This window comes from Amblyomma maculatum, chromosome 11 (genome assembly GCF_055883805.1).
Source record: "Amblyomma maculatum isolate TAMU_Amacu chromosome 11, ASM5588380v1, whole genome shotgun sequence".
In the NCBI taxonomy this organism is placed as follows: Eukaryota; Metazoa; Arthropoda; class Arachnida; order Ixodida; family Ixodidae; genus Amblyomma; species Amblyomma maculatum.
The window spans coordinates 27796905-27820065 of NC_139354.1; the positions used below are offsets into that span (position 1 = coordinate 27796905).

At 45.3% G+C, this 23161-nt stretch overlaps 1 protein-coding gene across 2 annotated transcripts in view; it reads left to right on the forward strand.

Annotated features, from left to right (window-relative positions):
• Positions 1 to 23161, forward strand: part of mv (lysosomal-trafficking regulator mauve) — a 110832-nt gene that overhangs the window by 71676 nt on the left and 15995 nt on the right. For both annotated transcript variants that reach the window (XM_084583257.1, XM_084583258.1), the window contains 15 exons: positions 1636 to 1767; positions 2513 to 2760; positions 5899 to 6096; positions 7196 to 7335; positions 8696 to 8801; positions 8879 to 8940; positions 9033 to 9079; positions 10231 to 10383; positions 12492 to 12736; positions 13627 to 13838; positions 14285 to 14425; positions 15465 to 15682; positions 16900 to 17079; positions 20715 to 20913; positions 22469 to 22608. In XM_084583257.1, coding sequence (XP_084439383.1) covers positions 1636 to 1767; positions 2513 to 2760; positions 5899 to 6096; positions 7196 to 7335; positions 8696 to 8801; positions 8879 to 8940; positions 9033 to 9079; positions 10231 to 10383; positions 12492 to 12736; positions 13627 to 13838; positions 14285 to 14425; positions 15465 to 15682; positions 16900 to 17079; positions 20715 to 20913; positions 22469 to 22608 — 2421 coding nt within the window. The remainder of the gene's footprint in view (positions 1 to 1635; positions 1768 to 2512; positions 2761 to 5898; positions 6097 to 7195; positions 7336 to 8695; positions 8802 to 8878; positions 8941 to 9032; positions 9080 to 10230; positions 10384 to 12491; positions 12737 to 13626; positions 13839 to 14284; positions 14426 to 15464; positions 15683 to 16899; positions 17080 to 20714; positions 20914 to 22468; positions 22609 to 23161) is intronic.

Genomic DNA, 23161 nt, shown 5'->3' on the forward strand with positions numbered 1-23161 from the left:
TCACCTTAAAAAAATGAAAACTGGAAACCTTTATGTTGTAAATAAAAAAATCTGAGAATGTCACGACCTATGAAGCACTATGAAGTCTTCTATCATGTTTTGCAAGCCGCTCAGGCTTGGTACAAGATGAAAATTATAAAAATTGTATAATTAAAAAGTTTTCAGATATTGGTTTGAAATGTTTATGGTAGTATCACAACAACACTACCAGTAACTCTGCCAATTTTCATCAAAATTTATAAAGAAATGGCAAAGTTGATCTCGAACGCCACGTCCTTCCTTAAGAATGAATACCTTCTTCAGCAAACGGAAGAACCAGAAGTGGACATAGAACAGCCCTAACAGGGAGACTAAAAATGAATTCAAGAACTTTTTGCTGGGCTAGTTGGTGCAATATTTAAAAAATGAGCGTGGATGTCTCGTTAGCACTTCATTCATTTTTGAAACTAAACATGAAATTGACTTCACACTGTGCTCTAACCCCGCCATTATGCAGGATGTAAAGGTGATCAAAGTGCGATGCAGTGACCACGGGATGGTAAGGTCTCGAGTTAATCTGGGTTTGAAGAGGAAACAAAACAGATTTGTAAGAAAGAAGTCCATAACGAATTAGCGGTGAGGGGGAGGGCAGAAGAATTCAGGATCTCGCTATAGAATAGATATTCAGCTCTAACCGAGGATGACAACCTTAGCCTAGAGGCAATGAACAACAATTTCAGAGATCATTACTGAGTGCGTGGTAGAAACGTAGAAATAGGCAATTGGATAGCTAGAGAGGATACCGGCAAACTGTTTGAGGAAGCGAAAGATTTCGTTAAGAAACGCCAAAGTATGAAAGCTTTCAATCCAACAGACAGGATAGAACTGGCAGAGATATCAAAGTTAATCAATAAGAACAAAGTAACTGATATAAGGAGGTAAACATGGAGAAAATCGAGCATGCTTTAAAGAATAGGGGTAGCCTTAAAGCAGTCATGAGGAAATTAGGCGTAGGCAAAGATCAGATGTATGCACTGAGAGACAAGGCAGGCAAGGACAAATGAATTGATCTTTCCTTGCATGCGCTTTTTAAACAGTGTCCACACGGATCCCGCTAAAGTTTGAAGTGTGTCCAATGCTTCTATCATCCCCTTGGGTGGCCTGGCAAACTGCTGCAGCCGATAAAGAGCGCCCACCACTTCAGCCGCCATGTGATGAATTCGCTTCAAAATTATTCTTCATTTTTGTGTAATTACCACTCCCCCTCTGTAATGCCTCTGGCCCTGAGGGGTAATGTAAATAAATAAATAAATAAATTTTATTCTGTATGGCACAGTTTGCTGAAAGCGGAACATGGGTGCTCCGTGATGTTACCGTTTGCTCGGGATCAATAAACTTTTGGAGTTGTCTACAAAAAAAGACAAAATTAAACACTTTTCAACACTTCATTTTTTTTGAAAAAGAAAGCTTGGTTAAATCAGGATAAGTCACGAAATCGGCTTCTTTATTTCTAGTTAAAGCATTGTACCCTATGAATGTCTTCGGGGGAATCTGGATGTCTTCTTTAAATCGTGTTTTGACTGCACATGAGCATTAAGCATTGCTAGGTGACTCCAAGTGTCAGGCTACATATAACTGTATCTTGTTTCATAACAGCTGTCAAGGCTCTGCGTCAACCTTCTAGCTCCTGACCAAGACTCTGGCTTACGTGTTCATGTTGCCGAAGTCCTCATGTCCTGCGAGCACCACAGGCAGGCCCTGAAGGTCACGTTGGGATCATCCAGTGATGTAAGCACACTGCCTCATGTGTTGGTCTCCAAAGCAAAGCTTCCCTCTCTGTGTTGTGCATAACACTGGCAAGCAAACAGAGCATCGTTAGCGCTCCTATGCAATAACTGAGGTGTTTGTCATGACCCAGAAGCGAACAGGTTAGAATGCTAGATACATGACAGGTAAAAGTATTATGTCTCACAATTAAGATTCGTTTTAAATGACACTCTGGGGAAGATAAGTGCATTATGTTGTATGTTTGCACAAGTGCTTCTAATGTAGCACTGTGTATGAGACTTTTAAGGCGAAAGCCTTACTCATCATGAAAATCGCATGGGTGAGCTGTGTCCGCGAGATGTATCTGTGAGATTCCGTGAGATATCAGCAGGGTTCTGGTATATAGTGACTGATATTATAGTTTGTGATAGATAATTACTGTCAGTGATGAGAGAGAGAATCTCTCTCTCTCTAGAGTGGAAGACTCTCTTCCTGTTTCTCTTTCTCCTCAACCTTACTTCAGTGAGTAGAGAGAGAGGGAGACGCTTTTCCTCTTTCTCTCTGTCTCGAGGAATCGGGAGCGTACCAAGGATCACAGCAGGGTAGCCCCTTGCTACATGCGAGGTGATTTAATTGTTCCTCGAAATTTTTAGATTGCTACTTTAGCAGGCTTGTAGCCCTTTCAAATAACTTTATCTTTTGGGTGCTGAATTGAGAGCTCTGCATGTTCCTGCTATCATGGAGACACGCAACATGCCATGCTCAGGTTCGCCTGCAAGTGAGGACCTTTGTGCAAGAGATGCTTGGCACCTCAGCATCCCGGTCAGATGCCAACGCGAGCAGCGCGGTCGTGTCACTCGTGGCTGTACTGGCCCAAGAGCTTCCCAGTGTCCTGCCCCGGAATCCTCGTCAGGATGTGCAGCTGGACGACGATCAGATCAAAGAGCGCTGGTTGAACCAGTGGACAACTCAGAGGGACGCTTGGCTCTTGCAGAACACTTTCGGCTCCGACCGGTACGAGAAAGTGGGCTGGGATGCAACAGTCTTGGGCAGATGTGATGATTACTTGCGAAGGGTGCCTGAACACATGCAGTTCATGCAGTTGTTAATTTTGTCTCAGATGGGATTGACTGAAAATATGTTCGAATTATGTTTTGCTTGAATGAGTGAGAGTAATAATTTGTTTGAAGAGTACTGAAACACTTGTTTGAATAAACTGTGGTAATGAAAAATCAGTGTAAATTCTAATTAATGATTGGGCTCGAGCACATTATTGTTTCAGGATACTTCAGAGCTTTTGAAAGAGCAAAACTGTTTTGTAGGGGTTGGTGTTGCCTTTATCTTGCTGCTTTCAGTACATGTCAGTGTAGGGACTTAGGTCTAAGAAATGCTCATGCACAGAGAAAACAAACAGAAAGATGGGATGATATTGATATAGGGGGTGTGCTAATGTGCTATGGACAACTTGCAAAGGGATTCACTCAAGGTTCACACTCATGCAAAGTTAGAGGGATTTAAACAAAATCACTCATCATCAGAAACACTATACACATACAGTGACCGTTAACTTGTCAGTCCAGTGGTTGACAAAGTCTCATTAACATTGCGTTCCAGCATCTTAGTCAAACCTCGATATAACGAACACGCATATAACGAATTATTGAATATAGCGAACTTTTCTAAAATATTTTTGTCAAACACATGTATTTTTAACTTCCTATAGCGAACGCGGTTCGGTATAAAACAGATAAAACGAACTTCGGGACGCCGAGCACTACCTCACTTTATTAGCAGGAGGCAGGCTTCGTTGCACTACAGGTGTGTCATGCGGCGCAGCAAACGTTCCGGACTACCTAGCAGGCGCTGACAGCGCCACACCCGCCACGTCGGCATTGAGAGTAGACAGCCAAAAACATTGTTCGCATCTCACAATCGCTGACAGCACCGCTTCAGCAGCGGTGGCAGCGGCACAATCGAATGTTGGTGCTTTTGTCCTTTTCAGTCTTTTGCGTTTTAGTGTTAGCAGCGGCGTGGCCGTCGTAGGTCGTAGCATAGAGCGTTCTGTGGAGGTTGTGTCAGTGGTTGAGTCGAGTGTGGTGTGTGGGTGTGCGTAGTGCTGTGGTGGCTGTGAACGTCAAAAAAAGAGCAGCACTGACGTTAAAGACCAAGCTTGAGATCATTCAGCGTGTGGAGAACGGCGAAAAGAAGTGCGTTCTTGCGGACTTATTTGGCATCCCAAGGAGGACTTTGAGTACCATTCTCAAGAACAAAGCAGTCATCAAGGCACAGGCACAAGAGACCACACGGACAAGTGCACAGCGTCTTCGGCCCCCTGCGTTCGGCGACGTGGAGAAGGCGCACTACAAATGGTTTTTGGATGTCAGAGCTCGAAACATACCGGTGTCAGGACCGATGCTTCAACAAAAAGCGAAAGACTTTGCCTGTATCCTCGATGCCGAAAACTTCGTCGCCAGCTCCGGATGGCTGCTAAGGTTCAAGGCACGCTACGACATCGTAGGCAAAGCGATCTCTGGTGAAAGTGAGCGGTCAACTGCGAGACCATCAAAACGTGGTTGGAAGAAGAGTGGCCGCAAATCCTTGCAAAATATCAGCCCAAGGACATCTTCAATGCGGACGAAACGGGCCTATTTTGGCAGATGCTACCCAGACATAACCTTGACGCGCGTGGAGAGCTGTGCCATGGCGGGAAGCAAGGAAAGGCCTGGATCACTGTTTTGCTTGCCGCCAACATGGACGACACTGTGAAGCTGCGACCTTTCCTCATCGGGAGATTTAAAACCCCGAGATGCATGAAAGGGGGCCGCATACTCCCCGTAGAGTATGCTTCCAACAAGAAATGTTGGATGGCACGTGAACTTTTCGCGAAGTGGCTGCATGCTTGGGACTGCGAGCTTGTGCGCGAGGGTCGCAAAGTGTGCGTCCTCGTTGATAACTGTACCGCACACAACACAGATGTCGCACTCAATAACATTGAAGTTCGCTTTCTTCCGCCTAACACTACAGCCAAGCTGCAGCCTTTAGATCAGGACGTCATCAGGGCCTTCAAGGCAATTTACAAGAAAAGACTGATCGACACTCCTCTCGTGAAGCTTTGTATGAAGCAGGACTTGAAGATTGACTTGCTGGGAGCAATCCAGATGCTTAAAGCGGCATGGTACAATGTGAAAGGCGAAACGATTGCCAACTGCTTTCGGCACGCTGGTTTTGTTCCAGCAGAGGCCCATGCAGCAAGTGACGATGTTGATGCCGACGAAGCAGAAGCAGAGCTCCGCGAGCTCGATGAGGCCTGGAACGATTTTTCCCATCATGTTGGTGACATGCCCGCAGCAATGACTGTAGAAGACTTTGTAGGTGGCGACGACATCGCACCGACCACGGCTGTACTCACGGACGTCGAAATAGCTGCGGAAGTCTCTGAATATCCCGACGAAGCTCAGGCTGACCCTACAGACGATGAGAACATTCCGAGTTCACAAGAAGCGCTCGCTGCATTGGATTTACTGCACCGCCACTGCAGTGCTATTGAGGGCAGTGGGTTTGCCCTTGTTGAATGCTTGCAAACTGTGGAATGGGGCGTGATACGGAACGCGATCAACTCAAAAAAGCAGGCCGCGATAACGCAGTTCTTTGCGCCTAAATAAATGGACGTGGCCCAAGTAAGCACCCTCCGAGTTGCTGTGTCTTCTCTGATTGAATTTTGCTGCTCTTGCATGTATTTTCTACGAAATTTTATATTACGAATTATGGATAGAACGAACTATTTTTCGATTTTTTTACTGTTCGTTATAACAAGGTTTCACTGTACCATGCATTTTGTTTACATCACTCTAACCTTACACAACCATGAACCTTGTTCCTTTACAAATTATCCATGCCATATTAGCATACTATCTGCGTCAATATCTGCCCATCTTTCAGTTTGTTTTTTCTGTACACGAGCATTTCTTAGACCTAACCACTTACAACATGTACTGAAAGCAGCAAGATAAAGGCCATACAAGCCACTATGCAACCTTACTATTAATCTGAATCCAGCATCCCAGGCATGTGCAAAAAATGAAGTGATACTTTGTGCTAGACAGTGGAGTGCACATTTTATGTTACTTTCTTTTCTTTTTTTACTCATCGCAGCAAGAATGGGAGGCTGCGAAAGTTGGAAGCAAAGGCATCACAGGTGGTCGCTGAGGGTGCCAAGGTGACCCGCTCAGTGGCAGAGCTGCTGCATGCTCTCCGAAAGGAGGTCCTTCGCGAAGCCAAGGCCAGGTCGGGCCGGGACCTGGTTCTCAAGCAGACATGGTCACGCTTGGCCGCTCAGCTCACGCATGAAAGGTGCATGTCTGTTGTGTGGCTTTTACCCAGGCAGCGCAGACCACAGGGCCAATATTGGCACTATGTTCACAATGCATTTATCCTATGTAGAGCCAGGCATTGCCAACAAAGAACTAATATCGGACCATGGTTTGTGATGCTGGGCGTATGTGGGCTAATAACGACACCAAAGGAAACTCGTTGGGACACTTTGATATCAACTGTAATTGAAACTTGGAAGTGTATGAGAACAGAAATATTATCTCTTTAAAGATCAGCTCTCCCATATTTAGTGCAATTAATGTGCTTTCTGAAATAAGTCCCAGTTAATAAAGGAATTTTGTGAAAAAATGTTTTCTCTTGCTTGATTCTGCAATGTAAAAAATTATGCGCTTAGTGCATTGTACCTTCTATCCACCCCTTGTTGAAAACCTGTTACGCTGTGTCTACTAAGAAGTTTGTGCTGCCTAGCGGAATTTGTCAGTGTTTTAAAAGTACAGTGTGGCCACACTTAGCTTCCGTCTCAGTGCTGCTGCAAATCTAAGCAAAGCTGTGGGGAACATTGGTGCCTTGGGGCCTGCATAGTCCTGGCATTTATGCAGTGAGCTTAATGATCTCAGTTCATTGATGTCCGTTTAGGAATCCCAAGTCATGGGATTGAAGCATCATGCTCAGTATGATCTGTCGCTCATAAGATTATGTCTGGAGTCTGCTTCTCGAAGCACTGTGACTTCATTACTGTTAGGTTCTTTTGCACTCACCTGCAATCTGCTTTCAATGCACCTATGTGTTTTATTGCAGCTAACTTATCCACTACCTTTTATGGGGTTTGTATTGCTGTGTGATTGTTTGCTGTGGAGTTGACAGGCAGCACAACATCAACCCAATGTTGGGACTGAGTTGGCAATATCTGGCCCTACATGGGACCTGTACATTACCAACATGTTACAACATTCAATATTGTACGTTATTGATCCAATATTGTACCAATATTGGCCCGATATCTTGTGCAGTGTGATGCAAATTATCAGTGCAGTTGCTGTTATTTGTGCAGGTGATACCAAGTGGTGATCGTACCGCTATTTTTTAATAATTCACTGTGCTATTGGCTTGCACCCAGGGCCCCATGGCATCTCCCGGAGAGCTTCCCCACATCGTGGGAGCTGGACCCCACGGAGGGACCCTCTCGGGTTCGCCGGCGTCTGCGGAGGGCTTTCTTGGCTGTCGATCCCAAATTCATGCTTCCCGAGCACCAGAAAAGTCAGTTTCACTGATGCCTGTCAGGCAATATTGTGGGCTTTGCTTGAATAGGTTACTCGGTACGTTTTGCTGTTCGAGCTGTCCAGATGCTAGTATAGTTCCTTTGATATGTTGGAAATGTACAGTAAAAGCTTTTTAATTCAGACTTCATTGCATTGGCAAAAAAATTTTCGAATTATTTGAAAGTTGGGAATTGTCGATTGGCCCCAAACCAGTTGCACCATACTATAAATTTAGTCCAGAGCACCCAGTACTGGCTATCTGTTTTTGAGATGAAATCTGCATGGGAAAGATTCTTTCTTTAGTACTGCCGTTATTTGCTTTAATGCATATAGCTAAGTTGGCAGGTGACCTATCAGAGCGCTGAATGGCTGATTGGTCAGCAAGGTATCTGGCATTACAAGACCGCTTGTCATGGCATAGGTGGCAGGTGCTCTAGTAAGGGGCTTATGGAAGGTTTTGGCATCCTCCACAGGTTCGCAACCTCTTAAATAGTGCCTCCAAAGAAAGGAAAGCACTTTCCCTGAAAACAAAAAGGGTGCTCAAGCAGAATCTTATGGCTGCTCTCTGGGGTGTGAGTAGGGTGTGTGCTGCCTCTGCACGAGTGAGGAGTGCTCATTCAGCATAATAGTCGAAGACCTTGCGTGTCTGCTTCATACAGTCAAATAGATAGCAGGAGCACGTTATATTATAGCAGTACATAAGACCACTAATTAACACTGCTAAGTAGCACTGGTACTTCTTTGTCCTGCTACTGAGTACTGAAATTTTGCACTATGAATGAGGACTACTAATTATCATTTAATTGAGACCATGCAGCAAATCTATTGCGTCAATACATAAGGTTACTTGAGTGTTGTCTATGTTTTTCTGCCATAATGGTCACTCATATTCTTGACTAAAAATTACACTGCAAGAGCAAGCTAATACTAATTAAGCACAAGCATTTTTTCCAGGGTCTAGTAAAAATAAGGTGGGCTAGAGCGCATCAACACATAAGGTTACTTGAGTGTTGTCTATGTTTTCCTGCCATAATGGTCACTCATATTCTTGACTAAAAATTACACTGCAAGAGCAAGCTAATACTAATTAAGCACAAGCATTTTTTCCAGGTTCTAGTAAAAATAAGGTGGGCTAGAGCACTTTGATCTGGTTAGGTTGAGCTAAAAGTGATCACGTTCAAATTTCATCGTATGGTCTTGATAGCTCACTGCCGATTATTGGTTATAATGTCTGAGACTTGTGAAGAACATTGCTGTGTATCACTCTGGCCCAGTGGGTGCGTTTTCCTTCGTTTAGTGCTGTATTCGTATATGGTGGCTGGTTGGTGGTCTCAAATCGTGCCTGGCTAATGGCGCAGGTCAAAAGACAGCCTTGCCTCCTCTTCATTTCCTCTACGACACGAACACCTCTCACATGGAGTCCACTGCCTTTCTCCACCACCTGTACATCAATGAAAGGATCACGTGAGTAGGCGTTCCTGGCTCCTGGGTACCTTTCTTTTCCCCAGAGCTCCCTAATTGAGTTGTTTTCTCCCCCATAGTCACACTTGCAAGTGCAGCAAGATTTGCCCCTCGTCAGACATGCCGGGCGAAGTTTTGCTTGGTAAGGCTGGATATGAGTGACAGGCATTGCATTGCTATGTGCTCCAACTACTGTTACTCAGATCGTTTATATCTATATCTACTTTGATACAGGTGAAAAAAGCCTTCAATTTGTGCCCGACCAGCTGGGAAAATTTCAGGTGAGTGTAAAGATGCACGTCAAATAAATAGCTGAAGCCACCTTTTGCATTTGGTATTATGAACTGTATCAGTATGTACTTTGAACTTCCCTCAGTATCATTATGGTAAATTATCTGTTTGTCTGCTTGCTGTCTTGCCATTAAGTAGTCCTGCCATACAGCTTTGCTTTGTGGAATCTATTTGCCATGCTGTGCCTCGAATCCTAATGTAAGGGTAAAAAGTAGGCACATCGTTAATGAAAGTGCAAACTTTTAATTATTATTGTGAAAGCAATACTCCGAAAGCCAAAGCGAGACCTCGGGTGGCCGCAGTCACGCCGTGAAGAGGGGTAGCTACACAGTGAAAAGGTGTAGCTACGGTCAGCCTGCCATGACATTTGAATTCACGTTACCCCTATGCCACGGACAGGAGCTGCCAACTCTGGTCACTCCTTTGATATGGGAGGGTGATATCAGAAGCAGCCTGCCAGAACTGTTTGCATTCTCGTTACCCATACGACACGCAGGCACGTCCATGTGGCTTGGTTGGAGCGTGACTTTATATGTGGGCTGGTAGCTTATGCTCTCACATCACACCCTTAAAGGATGAGCTTAAATGTCCCCAATAATCTAGCACCTTACACTGATAGGGCGTGATAGGGGAATAATGTAGCAGGCAAAAGAAGCTTCCGCCGTTGCTTTCACAATTCAACTAGGGTTAACCAGAACTAAACCACAACTAATTTTTTATTACTTGAATGCTTTGGTTGCATTCTTGAGCAAGAGATGTTGGAGGCAGTGTAGGATATTTAAATGCTTATCTGAGGTAGGAATACCACCACACTTATTTGGACAAATATGTACTGAAAGTTTACGTCAAGGGAATGGAGACGTCAGGTTGAATGGTTAGCCTAGCCTAGCCAATCATACCTTGCATTTCATGGCTAGCTATTCAAACATTTAGTAATTAAATTTTTCATCTTAATGAAACTCTGATGACAACAACCATAACGAACATTGTTCTGTCATTCTTTCTTACCCTCATCTTTCTTGCACTTTTTTTTTAATAGCCACCGCCAACTTGCCAAAGCATTGGTTTTATAGTGGCGTCAATAAATCGTGCTTGTTCTCACCCACTGGCATTGGCTTTTGCTTTGCGTGACCTTGTTCAGGGCTCACTGGGGGAAGTGGACGCGAGGCACGAAGTGTGGCCTTACAAGGACGTCCAGGAGGTACTCCTGCGACGGTTCCGCCTTCGTGACAACGCAGTTGAGCTCTTCCTTCGAAACGGGGTTACTGCACTTCTCGCCTTCCACACCACACAGGTGAGAGGATGGTGGGGTACAGCTTCTACGTGCTCTTCTTGTCCTGGGCCTTAGGAAGAGCAGTGCTGGCAGACAACACAAACGGGAAACAAGAAGAAGAGACAACTGTTTACAGTTAAACGTCAACTGCTCATTGTTAAAAACTTCATCTTTGAATTTACCACGCTGAGGCAGGAAATTGGCAAGCAAAAGAAGGCAGAGATATTCTTGCATAAGGAAATAAAAACATTCCCTGGTTATACAAAGGTTACAGTCCTGTGTGTTGTAGCCTTAAATTTAGTTAGAGAGACTGGGTCAGATTTTTTTCCTCAGAGAAGATGTATGCTGCATGCCTGTGTAGTGGTGATAAAAAGCCGCATCTTTGGGAGCGTAGTGATTACGAACAATATATATATATTTAAATATTCGGAAGTGTGATTCAAGTTTGTTTTGTTGTTCCAAGTATGTTCCAAGCTTACTAGACAAAGATTAGTATTCATCTGGATAAGTCTATGCTTTTTGAAGAAAGAAGCGCATTGCTTTAAGACCATTTGGTGTTTTGCAAAATTCAATGTTTTTTTTTTCTTTGTGAGGATTACTCTGTTGTCTTATGGAAATGAGCATTTAGGTAGGGTTTGTCCTAAAAACAATTGCAGAAGATTACATCTTGTGAAAATATGTTTAGTATTGGTAGGAGCAGTCCTTTGGTTTTGTTCCAAAAAACGGAAAAAGAAAGGTCTGGGGTACCATGCCTGGCCATTCACTGTCGAAGTTGCGAGGGCTGCTATCCTAAGCTTAATTGTGCTCAGAATATAGGACAAAGCAAGGAGCAGTTGGAATGAGAATGCATTATCCTGCAGAGACAATTACCATATGTATACACCCGTATAATGGCCGCACCTTTTTTTCTGAGATTGGGGTGAAAATCAGGGGTTGCGGCGATTACATGAGAAAAAAGACAGCGAAAAAATTATTTGCGGTGGTACCTGCCTTTATTATTGTCAAAAAACTCCTCGTCCTCCTCCGCTAAACTCGTCGGGATTTCAGGCTCGTCCCGTGTCCAAAACATCACTCCTCGTCTTTTTCCTTCTTCTTTCGCGTAGTGAATCACTTTCAGCTTAAAGTGAGCGGTATAACTAACATATTTTCCCATTGAGAAAAAAGAAAATCTTCAGCTCACGAGTGCAGAACATATCAGGGCAGCGATGCGTTCCGATTGCGAGATCGCACGTGATATGCTTCGGGCGATCAAGGAAATGGCTGTAAAACGGAGGAGCGAACAGACTTGGATTGGATTGGATTGGATTTGCTGGCCTCACCCTTCGTAACGGGTGGGCATTGCTGCGGCTAGGAGTGCCCCCGTTGTAACGGAGGTGGTGGCCGCTGCCCCCATGCTCGACTTTTTTTTTTCTCAAATATTTTGTTCTTAATTCTTATTGGCAATTCTACTTCTAACCTTACGCTTCATTTTGGCTTTCACTTGATTTTTGGGCCCCACCTGGCGGCAGTAACCACAAAACGTTCCATATTTCTTGCACCGCACAGTAGACGGCACTGCCCAACTTCCTGAAACTCATGATGCGACTTTTACTCGGGAAATTTTTTAAAAGTTTTTTTTTCCAATTTTCTTTGTAAAGTTCGGGGTGCGGCCATTACACGCGTGTATACGGTATTGTTTCTGTCTGCGTGACTCTTAAGGTTTTTTTTTTTCTTCTGCCTTTTCTTTTTTTTGTTACTTCTGCACAATTATATTGTTTTTATTTGCACCTTTGATTGCTGTCTTTCCTGAGCTTTTTTTTTTTTTGGTTGCTTTTAAATGTGTCGTCTTTACCCACTTTTCGTGCCTTGCTTATGCTATTGGTATTGATTCTGCATTTGTTCTCACGTTTTCATCTGCGTCATGTCATCTACCTCATTCCCGTTATCGTAACGTTTGCAGTTGCTTTGTAACACGCTGATGTTTACTTCCACCCACTTAGCGATTGTTGGCAGTTTATGCGCGTCTGGTCCATATAAGCAGTGCTTGTTTTAGTGTAATCTGCACTGGTATTGCCACAGGTTGCAGACAAGCGTGAGAGAACCAGCCCGTGATGTGCCTATCGATACATTTCCTTCTCTTCTTTTCCCAGGACAGGAATGAGTTCTGCCGCCAGCTGTGGCAGTGCCCCCACCTGGACTTGGAGCCGTCGGAGTCGCTGGAGTCGCTGAGCCATCGGTGGCAGGAGCGCTACCTGGGCAACTTTGACTACCTCACCCAGCTGAACAAGCTGGCCGGCCGCTCGTTCAATGACCTCATGCAGTACCCCGTGTTCCCCTTTGTGCTCGCCAAATACGCTGAGGACACTCTGGATCTGCGGGATGCGGCCAGCTTCCGGTTGGTGCTAACATGTAGTTGGTTTTCAGGGTCTCTGTTTCTTTTTTTTTTTTTAGCTGTTTTTGTGGAAAAGCATTTGTCTTTAGTTTGAACTACCTTACTGATATTTGAAAATTGAAAACGGTGCAGTAAACTTCGACAGGACAATGGAATGTGACATGAAACGTTAACGCTGAATCGTTAACTGAAGTTTATTGCTGTGCCCTTTTGGTAAGTGGATATCACACGTTAATAAGGAATATTTGACTGTAAGGTTAGAGCGATAAACTTTAGTTGATAGTACAGCATAAGAATCTTGACTTTCCTTCCTTAGTTCTGTGCAAGTTGTTTGCAGCGTTTCAATCTCCATTTATGAGCCAAGTATTTCGACTTGTGTTGTTCATTCTATTCAAAGGTATTCAAAAAAGTTTGATTTAGTTTACACAACTCCAGTGACAAGCGATACATATTGTTCGCATTTGAAAACTGGCACTCTTGGAATAAATGCCCTATTTACTCGATTCTAAGCGCCCCCTTTTTTTCACGATCACGATGTCGAGATAGGGAGGGGGCTGTTTAGATTCAAAATATCTAAAATGCCACATCCCTCCCCCCCCCTCTTGTCATCGTGTTATCGCAGTGATAACTTGTTATCTCGACCAGACGGGGGCTAGAAATAACACTTCATTTCATTTAGTTAACAAAAGGGAATGCTTAGATTCATGGAGTGCTTAAAATCGCGAAAGTACAGGTATTTGATTACAGCTTATTAAAGCTGTAATCTGTTAAAGCTTGTTAACTGATTTGAACTGCACGGGTACACTAGCGCAGTGTGAATTAACGAAATGATTTTGTTGTTAAAAAAAGAATGAAATAAAACAGGAAGCATTTTTTGGTCTGTCCTTTCTTAGGTGCCTGGAGCGCCCCATGGCTGTCCAGGATCCGGCACGTGAAGAGCACTATCGGCGGAACTTCCGTGCAGGGTCGGCTAACACCTCAATGGAACGGCTGCACCCGTGGCTGGGTCCCTACCACTATGGATCACACTACAGTAACAGTGGCTCTGTGCTTCACTTTCTGGTCCGGTTGCCACCATTCACCCAGATGTTCCTCACTTACCAAGGTAACCGATTTGAATGGTGATCACTCTGCGACAGCCATTCGAGCGCAGAAAAGTGGTTATAAAGTGTTTAATTTGCCCTCGCCCTGCCATGTAATGACCGTCTAGGTTAGCTTGGTTGGAAGGACGACTGGCCTACGTAGATGGGGGCCCTTGCTTTACTCTGGGCAAGAACAGATTGCTCTTAAGCTGCAAAGCTTCCAAAAAAAGCTGTCAAGCTATCCTTGAGGGTTTATTAATAGTTACTTGCAAAAATTGCGTAATCTTTATTTTTGCTGCTCGACATTGGCAGTGTTGTGCAAATGCAGCCTCTAAATATCTGCGGGTAGTACGCGTAAGTTCTATGTTTGGGCATTTGTGTTTTTCCTCTGTAGCTTGGATGCATGGTGTGACGGCTGGGAGACCAAGCGATTGCTTCCACTTTGGTATTCCTGTCTTTTTTTGTGCAGACAAGCAGTTCGACCTTCCGGACCGCACGTTCCACAGCATGCACACAACATGGCGACTGGCGAGCAGCGAATCCACAACGGACGTCAAGGAACTCATTCCCGAGTTCTTTTTTCTACCCGAGTTCCTTGTCAACATGCAGGGTAAGGGCTGAGACAGCCGTGGTCCTTTATTACCGTGTAGTTTTTCTTGTCCTCTTTGCAAGGCTTGATTCTAGGAGTGTGTGTGTGTGCCTTGTATCATCATTATCATCATCATCGTCAGACAGACTATATCCATTGCAGGGTGAAGTCCTCTCCCATATTATTCCAATTAAGCTGATCTTGTGCTAGCTGCATTCACTTGACCCCATGCGAACTTCTTGACCTCATCTGCCCTCCCTACTTTCTACCGCCCCTGCTACGCTTTCCTTCCCCAGGAATCCAGTTTGTTACCCTAAGTGACAATCGGTTATCCTCTCTACGCAATAAATGCTCTGCCCCTGCCCATTTCTTCTTCTTGGTTTCCACTAGAATGACATTAACTCCTTTTATTTTTCTTGCCTTGTATGCCCCTGGTGATTCACTGATTGTGAGCATGAATTTCGATCTTCACTTCACATCTGTGGAAGCTGCATTTTGACAAACTGGAGTAACAAGAATGCTTGTGCTCTCGAGCTGCAGTGTCTTCATGGTCGGAACGAGTCCGTAGCTCCACACTGTACAATCCTCTGTAGACCAGATGTATTCTCATCTTGTAAAAACGAGGTTTACTTCACTTACTTAATTTAATGTTGAACAGCCTCTAGTTATTAAATGTTACATGTCACTGAAGCACATAGATAGCTATGAGTGTACGCAACATTAAAGTATTCACGTGTATTATAATGTTCTATACGGAATGGTAGTTAGCTTAGTGACTAAAGAAACTTCTAAAATGAAGCATCGTGAAAGTTTGACTGTATTGGAGAAAGAAAATGTGCAATTAACATCCCCTTCATGAGGAAAGAAGCAAAACATATTTCTGGTGTAAGAGTTACAAGTACCAATTGATGGAGATAAAGAGCGTAATTTGCACCAGAATGATATAATAAACACTGGGAGGAAGAAACAGAGCAGCAGCCATTGAGAAGCTTTTTTTTTAATTGTGTTTTGTTCATTGATCGCTATAGTCTGTTCTAATCTGCCTTGATGCTGGATGCAGGCTTTGACTTTGGTAAGCGGCAGACAGGAGAGCTTGTCTCCGACGTACAACTGCCTCCCTGGTGTCGGGGAGACCCTCGTCTGTTTATTCTGATCCACCGACAAGTCCTGGAGTCAGACTATGTGACGGAGCACTTGGGCCACTGGATTGACCTGGTCTTTGGCTACAAGCAGACTGGGAAGGCTGCTGAAGAAGCCATCAATGTCTTCCATCCTGCTGTCAGTCTCTTGTCTTTTTCTTAGTTTCACAGATTTGAGTTGGGAGGCTTTCATACATGTGCTACAAGGAACATAATTTGCTCTAAAATAAGGTATATAAGGTATCTAGGTATCTAAAGTACATAATCAGGGCTCATTGGCACGCTGTCTGCCAGCATCCTGCATGTATTCGGTGCCAAGACGGATGATACAACTTGGGCGGCCACGAAACCGGACGAACGCTGCACATATTGAAGCATTGATTTCAATCATAGTTTTCTTGAGTTTTGCTTGAGAGGTTGGCAAGCAGTTTTAGCACCTCGCATAATTTATTTATTTACAGTACCTTCAGAGTTAAAAATGCATTACAGAGGGGAAGGGCGAACCTTGGACATTGGAGAAAAAACAGAAATCATAAAGGTGCATCCTAATAACACCACATTAGCCGCAGCAATGAAGGTCATGCACTTTTTGGCTCCGTTTTTTATGCAATAACCTTGATGCATTGCAAAGTGAGTAACGTTGGTCTCCCTAGTGTTAAGTGAAAGTCACTAACCAATAGTCTGTGATGTGTGTAGGGTAGTGTAAGGCAGGGCTAACAGAAGCAGGTTTAAATTGGACAATTGGACTACATGACTGTGTATTATGCGACTTTAGTGCTTAGGAACATTGTTTTGCGCTAAGAAGCCATTTGTTCGTAGTTTTTTCTTTTTTTTCTCAACACTTAAGCAGACCGTTTCCAATGGTTTCATTTCTTTTTCTTTCCTTAATGACAGTTGTGTTGTCTTTGTGCTTAGCTGCAGCGTAAAAAGAAATGTTTGCTGCAGACAATGTATATAACAAGAGCAGACGACACTGCTCTAAGCACAGAGCATAAAAAGAATTGTTTGCTGTAGACGATGCATATGACAAGAGCAGATGATACTGCTCTAAGCACGCAGCATAAAAAGAAATGTTTGTTATAGATGATGCGTATGACAAAAGCAGACGACACTGCTCTTAGCACGCAGCATAAAAAGAAATGTTCGCTACAGACGACACATATGACAAAAGCAGACGACGCCGCTTTAAGCACGCAGCATAAAAAGAAATGTTTGCTATAGACGACGCACATGACCAAAAGCAGATGACACTGCTCTGCAAGTCAAATGCAAACTCTCATTTGTACACGGCAGCTTTGCCTGAAGATTGAAATTTGCTTTTCATACTCGGGTTTTCTATTTTGTTGCATCCTGCAGACCTACTACGGTGTGGACGTGAGCTCGGTCACTCACGACGTGGTGTCCCAGAGGGCGCTGGAGACCATGATCCGCACGTACGGCCAGATGCCCAAGCAGCTGTTTAGCAGCCCTCACCCCCTGGTGACTCTCAGCCTGGCCGAGAGCCAGCGCAACGCTGCAGGTCCTGCCTCGTCCCAGGTAAGTGTGCCAAAGTAAAACCTTCTGACGAGCTAGTTGGTACATGATAATTGAAAAGTACTCTGCACTAAAGAGACGAACACAGGAAAGTATAGGGTAAAAGAAAGAAGTGCAATTTCTAACTTTAATGACAGAAAAGGGTAGATACAGGTGCGCTTATATAATCGCTGGTATCAGGAAGAAAACTGCATATCAATGCGTGAACCAAGACATAGAGAACCAAGACCAAGACACCAGAGCAGACGCCAGACGTGAAACTAACTGCGCTGTATAAAACCTGCTATGAACGAACTTTATAATGTTGCAGGGCACCCTTATCATTCACTGAACGATCTGCGGCACCGTTTACTTGTTTCCTGCCTACACGCTGTTCTCTCAAATCGCAAAACTTGCAGCACGCAAGCGAAAATGGCACCGCAGCCCGTGTTGAACACGTAGCGCGTGATCGCTATGCTAAGGCGCAGTCACAGATCTTCGTCGGCCGATATCGGTTGTCAGATTGTCAGCAAACATATTTTTTGTGCTTTCTTTGCCCTTGTTGCTTTATGGTGATGGTCAGCGGTGTGCCGATCTCGGCGTACAGTGCCACCTGTGCCACCACGTCGTCGAGATTGGAGTTCGCAGGCGTGCACGTCGTCGCTGCCCTGCTGTCCTCTCTGTCGCCGTTTTTTCTTGGGCCCACCCACAGCCGCGATGCGCGGTTGCTACGGCTCCCGTGGCATTGATTTTGATCTCTGCTTCAAGATTTTTCCGGTTCTTGTTTTTCAGTTACCTATGTCATGAATTTGAAAAATGAGTGCTTAAGGATAATAGCACAAGATTCTGCACTTTGCGAGTGTGCGCGATGTTTTTCAAAAATGCACCGATGGCAACAGCTGCACCTCGGCACTACGGCTGTTTACTAGCTGTTTACAAACCGATATCGCTGTTTACGTCACGTAAAACGTAAGCTGAGCCAGCTGAATTCCCTCTGCTGTCACTAAATTCAAGACCACCGCGGTCTCTCCCGTTTCCGAGGTACTGGCGACCGCCTACGTGTTTTACACTTTGTCAAATAGCTTGGAAGGCCTTCGGCAATCCTTGGGATAGCGTCAGGCCGGAGCACCGGCCTCCCCCGTTGCAATGATACCGCATTGCCATTCACAGTGAATTCCTCGAGACGAATGGCGTCCGCAATGTGAAAGGGCTTTTCACAAACACGCATATTTAGAACCAAAAGTGAAGTCGCCAGTCTCTTCCCGTGGTATTGTACGCTCCCATTTTTGTAACAGCTCCTTGTCAGCTGGGAAGCGAAATAACGGGACTTTCTCGCTGGCGCGTTTGTAGCCGAAATGGTATCCTTGTACGCAGCAAGTGTTCGGCATGATTCCATGCGCACGAGTTGCATGATGTCAATGCACAGCTTAACAAGAGGCGTCTAAATTTGCACTCTAATTACCAGTGCCGATGCTTTCTGATCAGTCGCGACAATGCTGAGCTCCTCAACGGTGCTTTTCAGTGCCCAGTGGCGGCACGTCACAGCATTCGCGGCCAGTGTATGAACCTCTCCCGTAGCGTTGAAGAGTTTCGGGACCAGTAAAAACATTGAAGGACTCTGGCTCTTGCAAGGGGGGAAAGTGATCTTGGCAGAGTGCCGGCACTTGTCCACTTTTGCGAGCCTCGTTTTCAGTCGTTCGCCTTATCATGCCATGGGTGATAAAAGTCGGCGTCATGATTGCGGCTGACCACTTGCTTCCGTTGACCACTGATGGGTGCAAGGATGGACGACTCTCGCAAGAAAAAAAAAAAATTCGTGCAATTCGTAGCGCCCATCCAAGTCATAACCTTTTATGGGCGTTGGCTGGGACTGCGCCAACAGAACTTATTCGTATTTCCGAATTAGCAGAGCTCGAATTAACTAGTATTTTGTTGCGAGTTTCGGAGGTTGCGCGGAAAAGAGTAGGCAGCCGCCACCGCTGCCGCCCACCCCTAACCTCCAGCACCGACTGTCGCCATGCCGTCATGGCGCCACTTAGGCTTTACCCACTCTTCCGTGGTTTTACCTGGTTCCATCTTCTATTCCCGTTTCGGACGCGTGTGCAGCTTCTAACTATGGCGCGCTTTCTTTTTTCTTCGACGTGCTGTGTGCCTAGCCGCGCAGAATCTACGGATCGTAGTTTGAATTATCCTTAGTGGAACCGACTCGCATTCTATTTAACAGGCTTATTTTATACAGAGATCTCTATGGTGCTTCGCCGGACCAAGTAGAGTAGTTTGAATTTTCCGAACATTCGAATTATCGAGGTTCAAATTAACGAGCTTTCACTATATTAAAGTTGGATGTTGCGCTTCTGTCCTCTAGTGTTGTTTAGTCTTTTTAGCGCAGACTACTTTTTTAGGCAAGTGTACCAGGTCATCTGAACCCACATCCTGGAGCACAGGTCTACCAAATGAAGGTGTCAAAAGGCCACAACTTAACATGGGAGCATTCTCTTGCTTAAAAAAAATGGCAGATGCCCCTGCATTCGTCTAAGGTCATGTTAGTCATATGGAAGCTCCTTCTTCCTTTAGCTCAGTGGCCAGCTTCCGCTTTCACAGTATATTTACTACCTCTTCTGTGCAGTGCCGATATCCTCTAAGAGCCTATAACTTCTATAGTTCACCTGTCGGTACATGAACTCTCGGGTAACGCAGTGCAAGCATTGTTATCGAGTAGCATGTCCTACCTAGTGACCTGCAAAGTTGAAGGGCTGTGGAAGGACCAACCCTTCAGCACTTAAGCTTTGCTTAACACTGTGAGGAGGAAGATGCAATGTGGAGATGAAGGACATCACTATGCAGCGTGAAGCCTTGCCTTGTTACTGCTGCTGTGGAGGGAGGTGTGCTTCCTGGGCCCGTATTCCGAGTTTGCGTCGTTATCGAAGTGTCGCTATCTCACGTGACCTCGAGTTATATGACTGGTCGAAACACCAGAACCGGGTGTTGCCACTGCGAAACCAGAAGAGGTGACAACATCATGTTCCGGCGTTTCGACTAATCAGATGGTGCAAGGTCGCGGAGGTAGCGACACTTTCGATAATGACGCAAACTCGGAATACGGGCCCTGCTCTTAATCTGTCTGCAACTGATGGTTGATGAAGTGTCCGCTAAGGAAGATGCTGTGATATTACGCCTCATACTTAATGCAATGATTGTAGGCGAAGCAGCTTGCAGCACAAAGCAAGACTACCACTCTGTTAGGATATGTGGCGGCTGAGGAGGATATAGTTCCAGGCGATGTCACAGGAGGGCGCTAGCTGTTAATCATCATCATGGAGTAGCAGCTCGCCTCTAGTGCAGTTGAGGTCATGGATTTCAAGGGAAGGAAAGCGTAGCAGGGGGGCGTCAGAAAATTAGGTGGGCGGATGAAGTTGAGAAGTTCGCAGGGGTCAAGTGGATGCAGCTAGCACAGGACTGGGTTAATTGGAGGAATATGGGAGGAGGGGCCTTCACCCTGCAGTGGGTTTAGTCAGGCTGATGATGATGATGAATGGGGCAGACGTGGCTCGAGCGGGTGAATAAGTTGTGGAATGACAGGAAATAAGACATGGTACTGTTGGAGCATGTGTGTGGTGTGACATCAGTGGAGCGCAACACCTCTTTCCACGATGATCCAGGTGGCAATGGCGGAGGTGCGTGGACTGAGATGGGGCAGCTATGTGGGGAGCCCAAGCGAGCCGCCGCCACGTCTAGTGCTCCGGCGCTTCACCCAGAAAGACCAGGGCCCCGTGAGCCAGCTGGCATCGCTCCGGACCAACGACGTGTGGGGCCTGCCTGCCCACTCCTGCCTGCTGCTCACCTACAGCCAGTCCTCGGGTGAGTCACAGGTTGCCCCTGCTCCCTAGGCCTGCTGGCTTTGAGATGGTGCCTGAAGTACCCTTCAGCAATACCCCAAACCCACAGAAAGACAGCATTTGCGTGGAGATAGTGCTGAGATAATGTCTGAAGTTGTCCTCATCCTGTAAGGGCATCGTTTCGGACAAGTTGATGATCAGCAGAACTTGCACAGCGAAATTGAAAGCATGGATGGAAGAATAACACTCACCTCTTCTGTAAATATGTGTGCTGTGTCCTGCCATAACTTTCATAAATAGAAGTCCTGTAGAAAGACAGTACTCTGTTCTTGTCACTCTTCCATCCATCCATTTTTGCAATCTCACCCTGCTAAATTCTGATCCATATCATCTTAATGATAGTAATAATTGGTTTACAGGAAAGGAAAGGTGCAGTACTATCTGTCATACTTTTTCTGTGGGCACGGGAACAGCATGGTAAGGAAAAGCAGGAAGGTGAGCTTGAATGTGCAAGGAGAGAAAGGGGTGCCGTAGTGGAGGGTTACGAGTAGTTTCGACCACCTCGTGATCTGTAATGGGCACTGACATCGCACAGCACTCGGACGCCTCTCCGGTTTGCCTTTGTTGAAATGCAGCCGGCGGCGGTTGTGATCGAACCTGGGTACTACGGTACAGAAATTGGGCATCTTAACTACTGCCCATATCATCTTGCAGAATGAAAAACATAACTTTGTAACTTTTAGAGGGAGAGGAAATATTTATAAAAAAAATCTTGAAGGTTTGTCTCTTCTAAGCCTAGTTATACAAAGTGAAAGCACATCACTTGCTGATGACGTTGCAAGGTCCTCTGCCTAATGTTCCAAGATGGCCCAGCATTGCTCAATTGTTCTTATTCATGGCGAAGCGCACATTGCCTATGAGAGGGGTGAACTTAATTTCAAACTGCGGCCAAGCGCACGATGGGTCACATGGTCTGACAGCCAGCGACTGCATGCGCTGTGGCTCCAGCTGCAACGGCAGAGAGCGCACGCCAGCGACGGAACCACCGCAGCGAGTGGCGCGACTAGTCCCGTGGTCGAGCCTGTGCAGCCCCGGAGTGGCTGAATGTCGCTGAAGGTAAAAGCCACTGAGTCGTCGAAACTCGCGGTACGGGGTGCAATAAATCTTTCGTCTTAAAATTGCCCCTTACTTTGTGCTTTTTAAGCAAAGCATTATAAATATCAGAATTTTCGCTTCTATATATGCAATACTTGGTTTTTAAGCGCTTGGCTAGACTGGGAAAAAAAACTTTGTTCTTACTTCAGTTTCATCTTGTATGCAGCCATTTATCATACAGGTGTTCATCAGACAAAAATACTGTGATACAAATGGTTTTCTAATTCCTTGAAGGCTGAATTAACGAAAGTTTGATGTATTCAGGAGTGATATGATAGCTCCACCCTGTCAGGCAACAACGGTTTCCTGACTGCCATTTCTCTGCTGTCAGGAAACAACAGTTGTTGTTCCCTGACAGCAGGGAACTGTTGTTGGGAAATAGTTGAGCTGGTAATCATATCCTTCGTTCCTTCTTTCATCAGGGGGTTCAAAGGCTGCTCTGCAGACTTACATCCAGAGCACAGCCCTCGTGTCCTGGCAGCACGCGGACGGCTTTGTTCGGCTCAAAGTGCAAAAGGACGAGCCAGCGCAGCCATTGCTTTCGCCCTGCCCCGGTGACATGGTGAGTAGACTGCTGTGCTGACATAAAGGAAGGGGGCATTGGTTGAGAGGCTGAAGTTGCCAACTATGCTTTGATAGGGTACCTCTGAAATGCACTTGTGCCCTTCGCATTGAGGGCTAACACTCTAATATGAGCATGTCATGCAGTTATGGAGAGTACATTGCGGGCACATCTAATTCACGGTGCGTGCTGTAATACTGATCAAAAGGGATTTTATCGAGGTAGTTTTGCAGATTCCCTTTCTCTATTATGATTGCTGCTTTACCCCAAGTGGTAGCCTGCAGTGTGACGATGCTTTGAGGTATGTTCGTGCTCAATCACACGAGGCTGTTAAATCATGTGTAGCCTATACTGTTATGTCACACAAGTTCTTTGTACGAGTGCTGACTTTACTACAAGGAGCTTTTCCTAGACGGTCTCAAGGAGGGTCTTGCGGCATAATAGAGTCAACTCTCATAAATGCCAGCCTGTTTAAGGTGAATGCTATGACGATAAGCAAATGAGAATATCCAGTTGGTTCTGAATAAAGTTCATTAAGAATAAGAAGTGCACT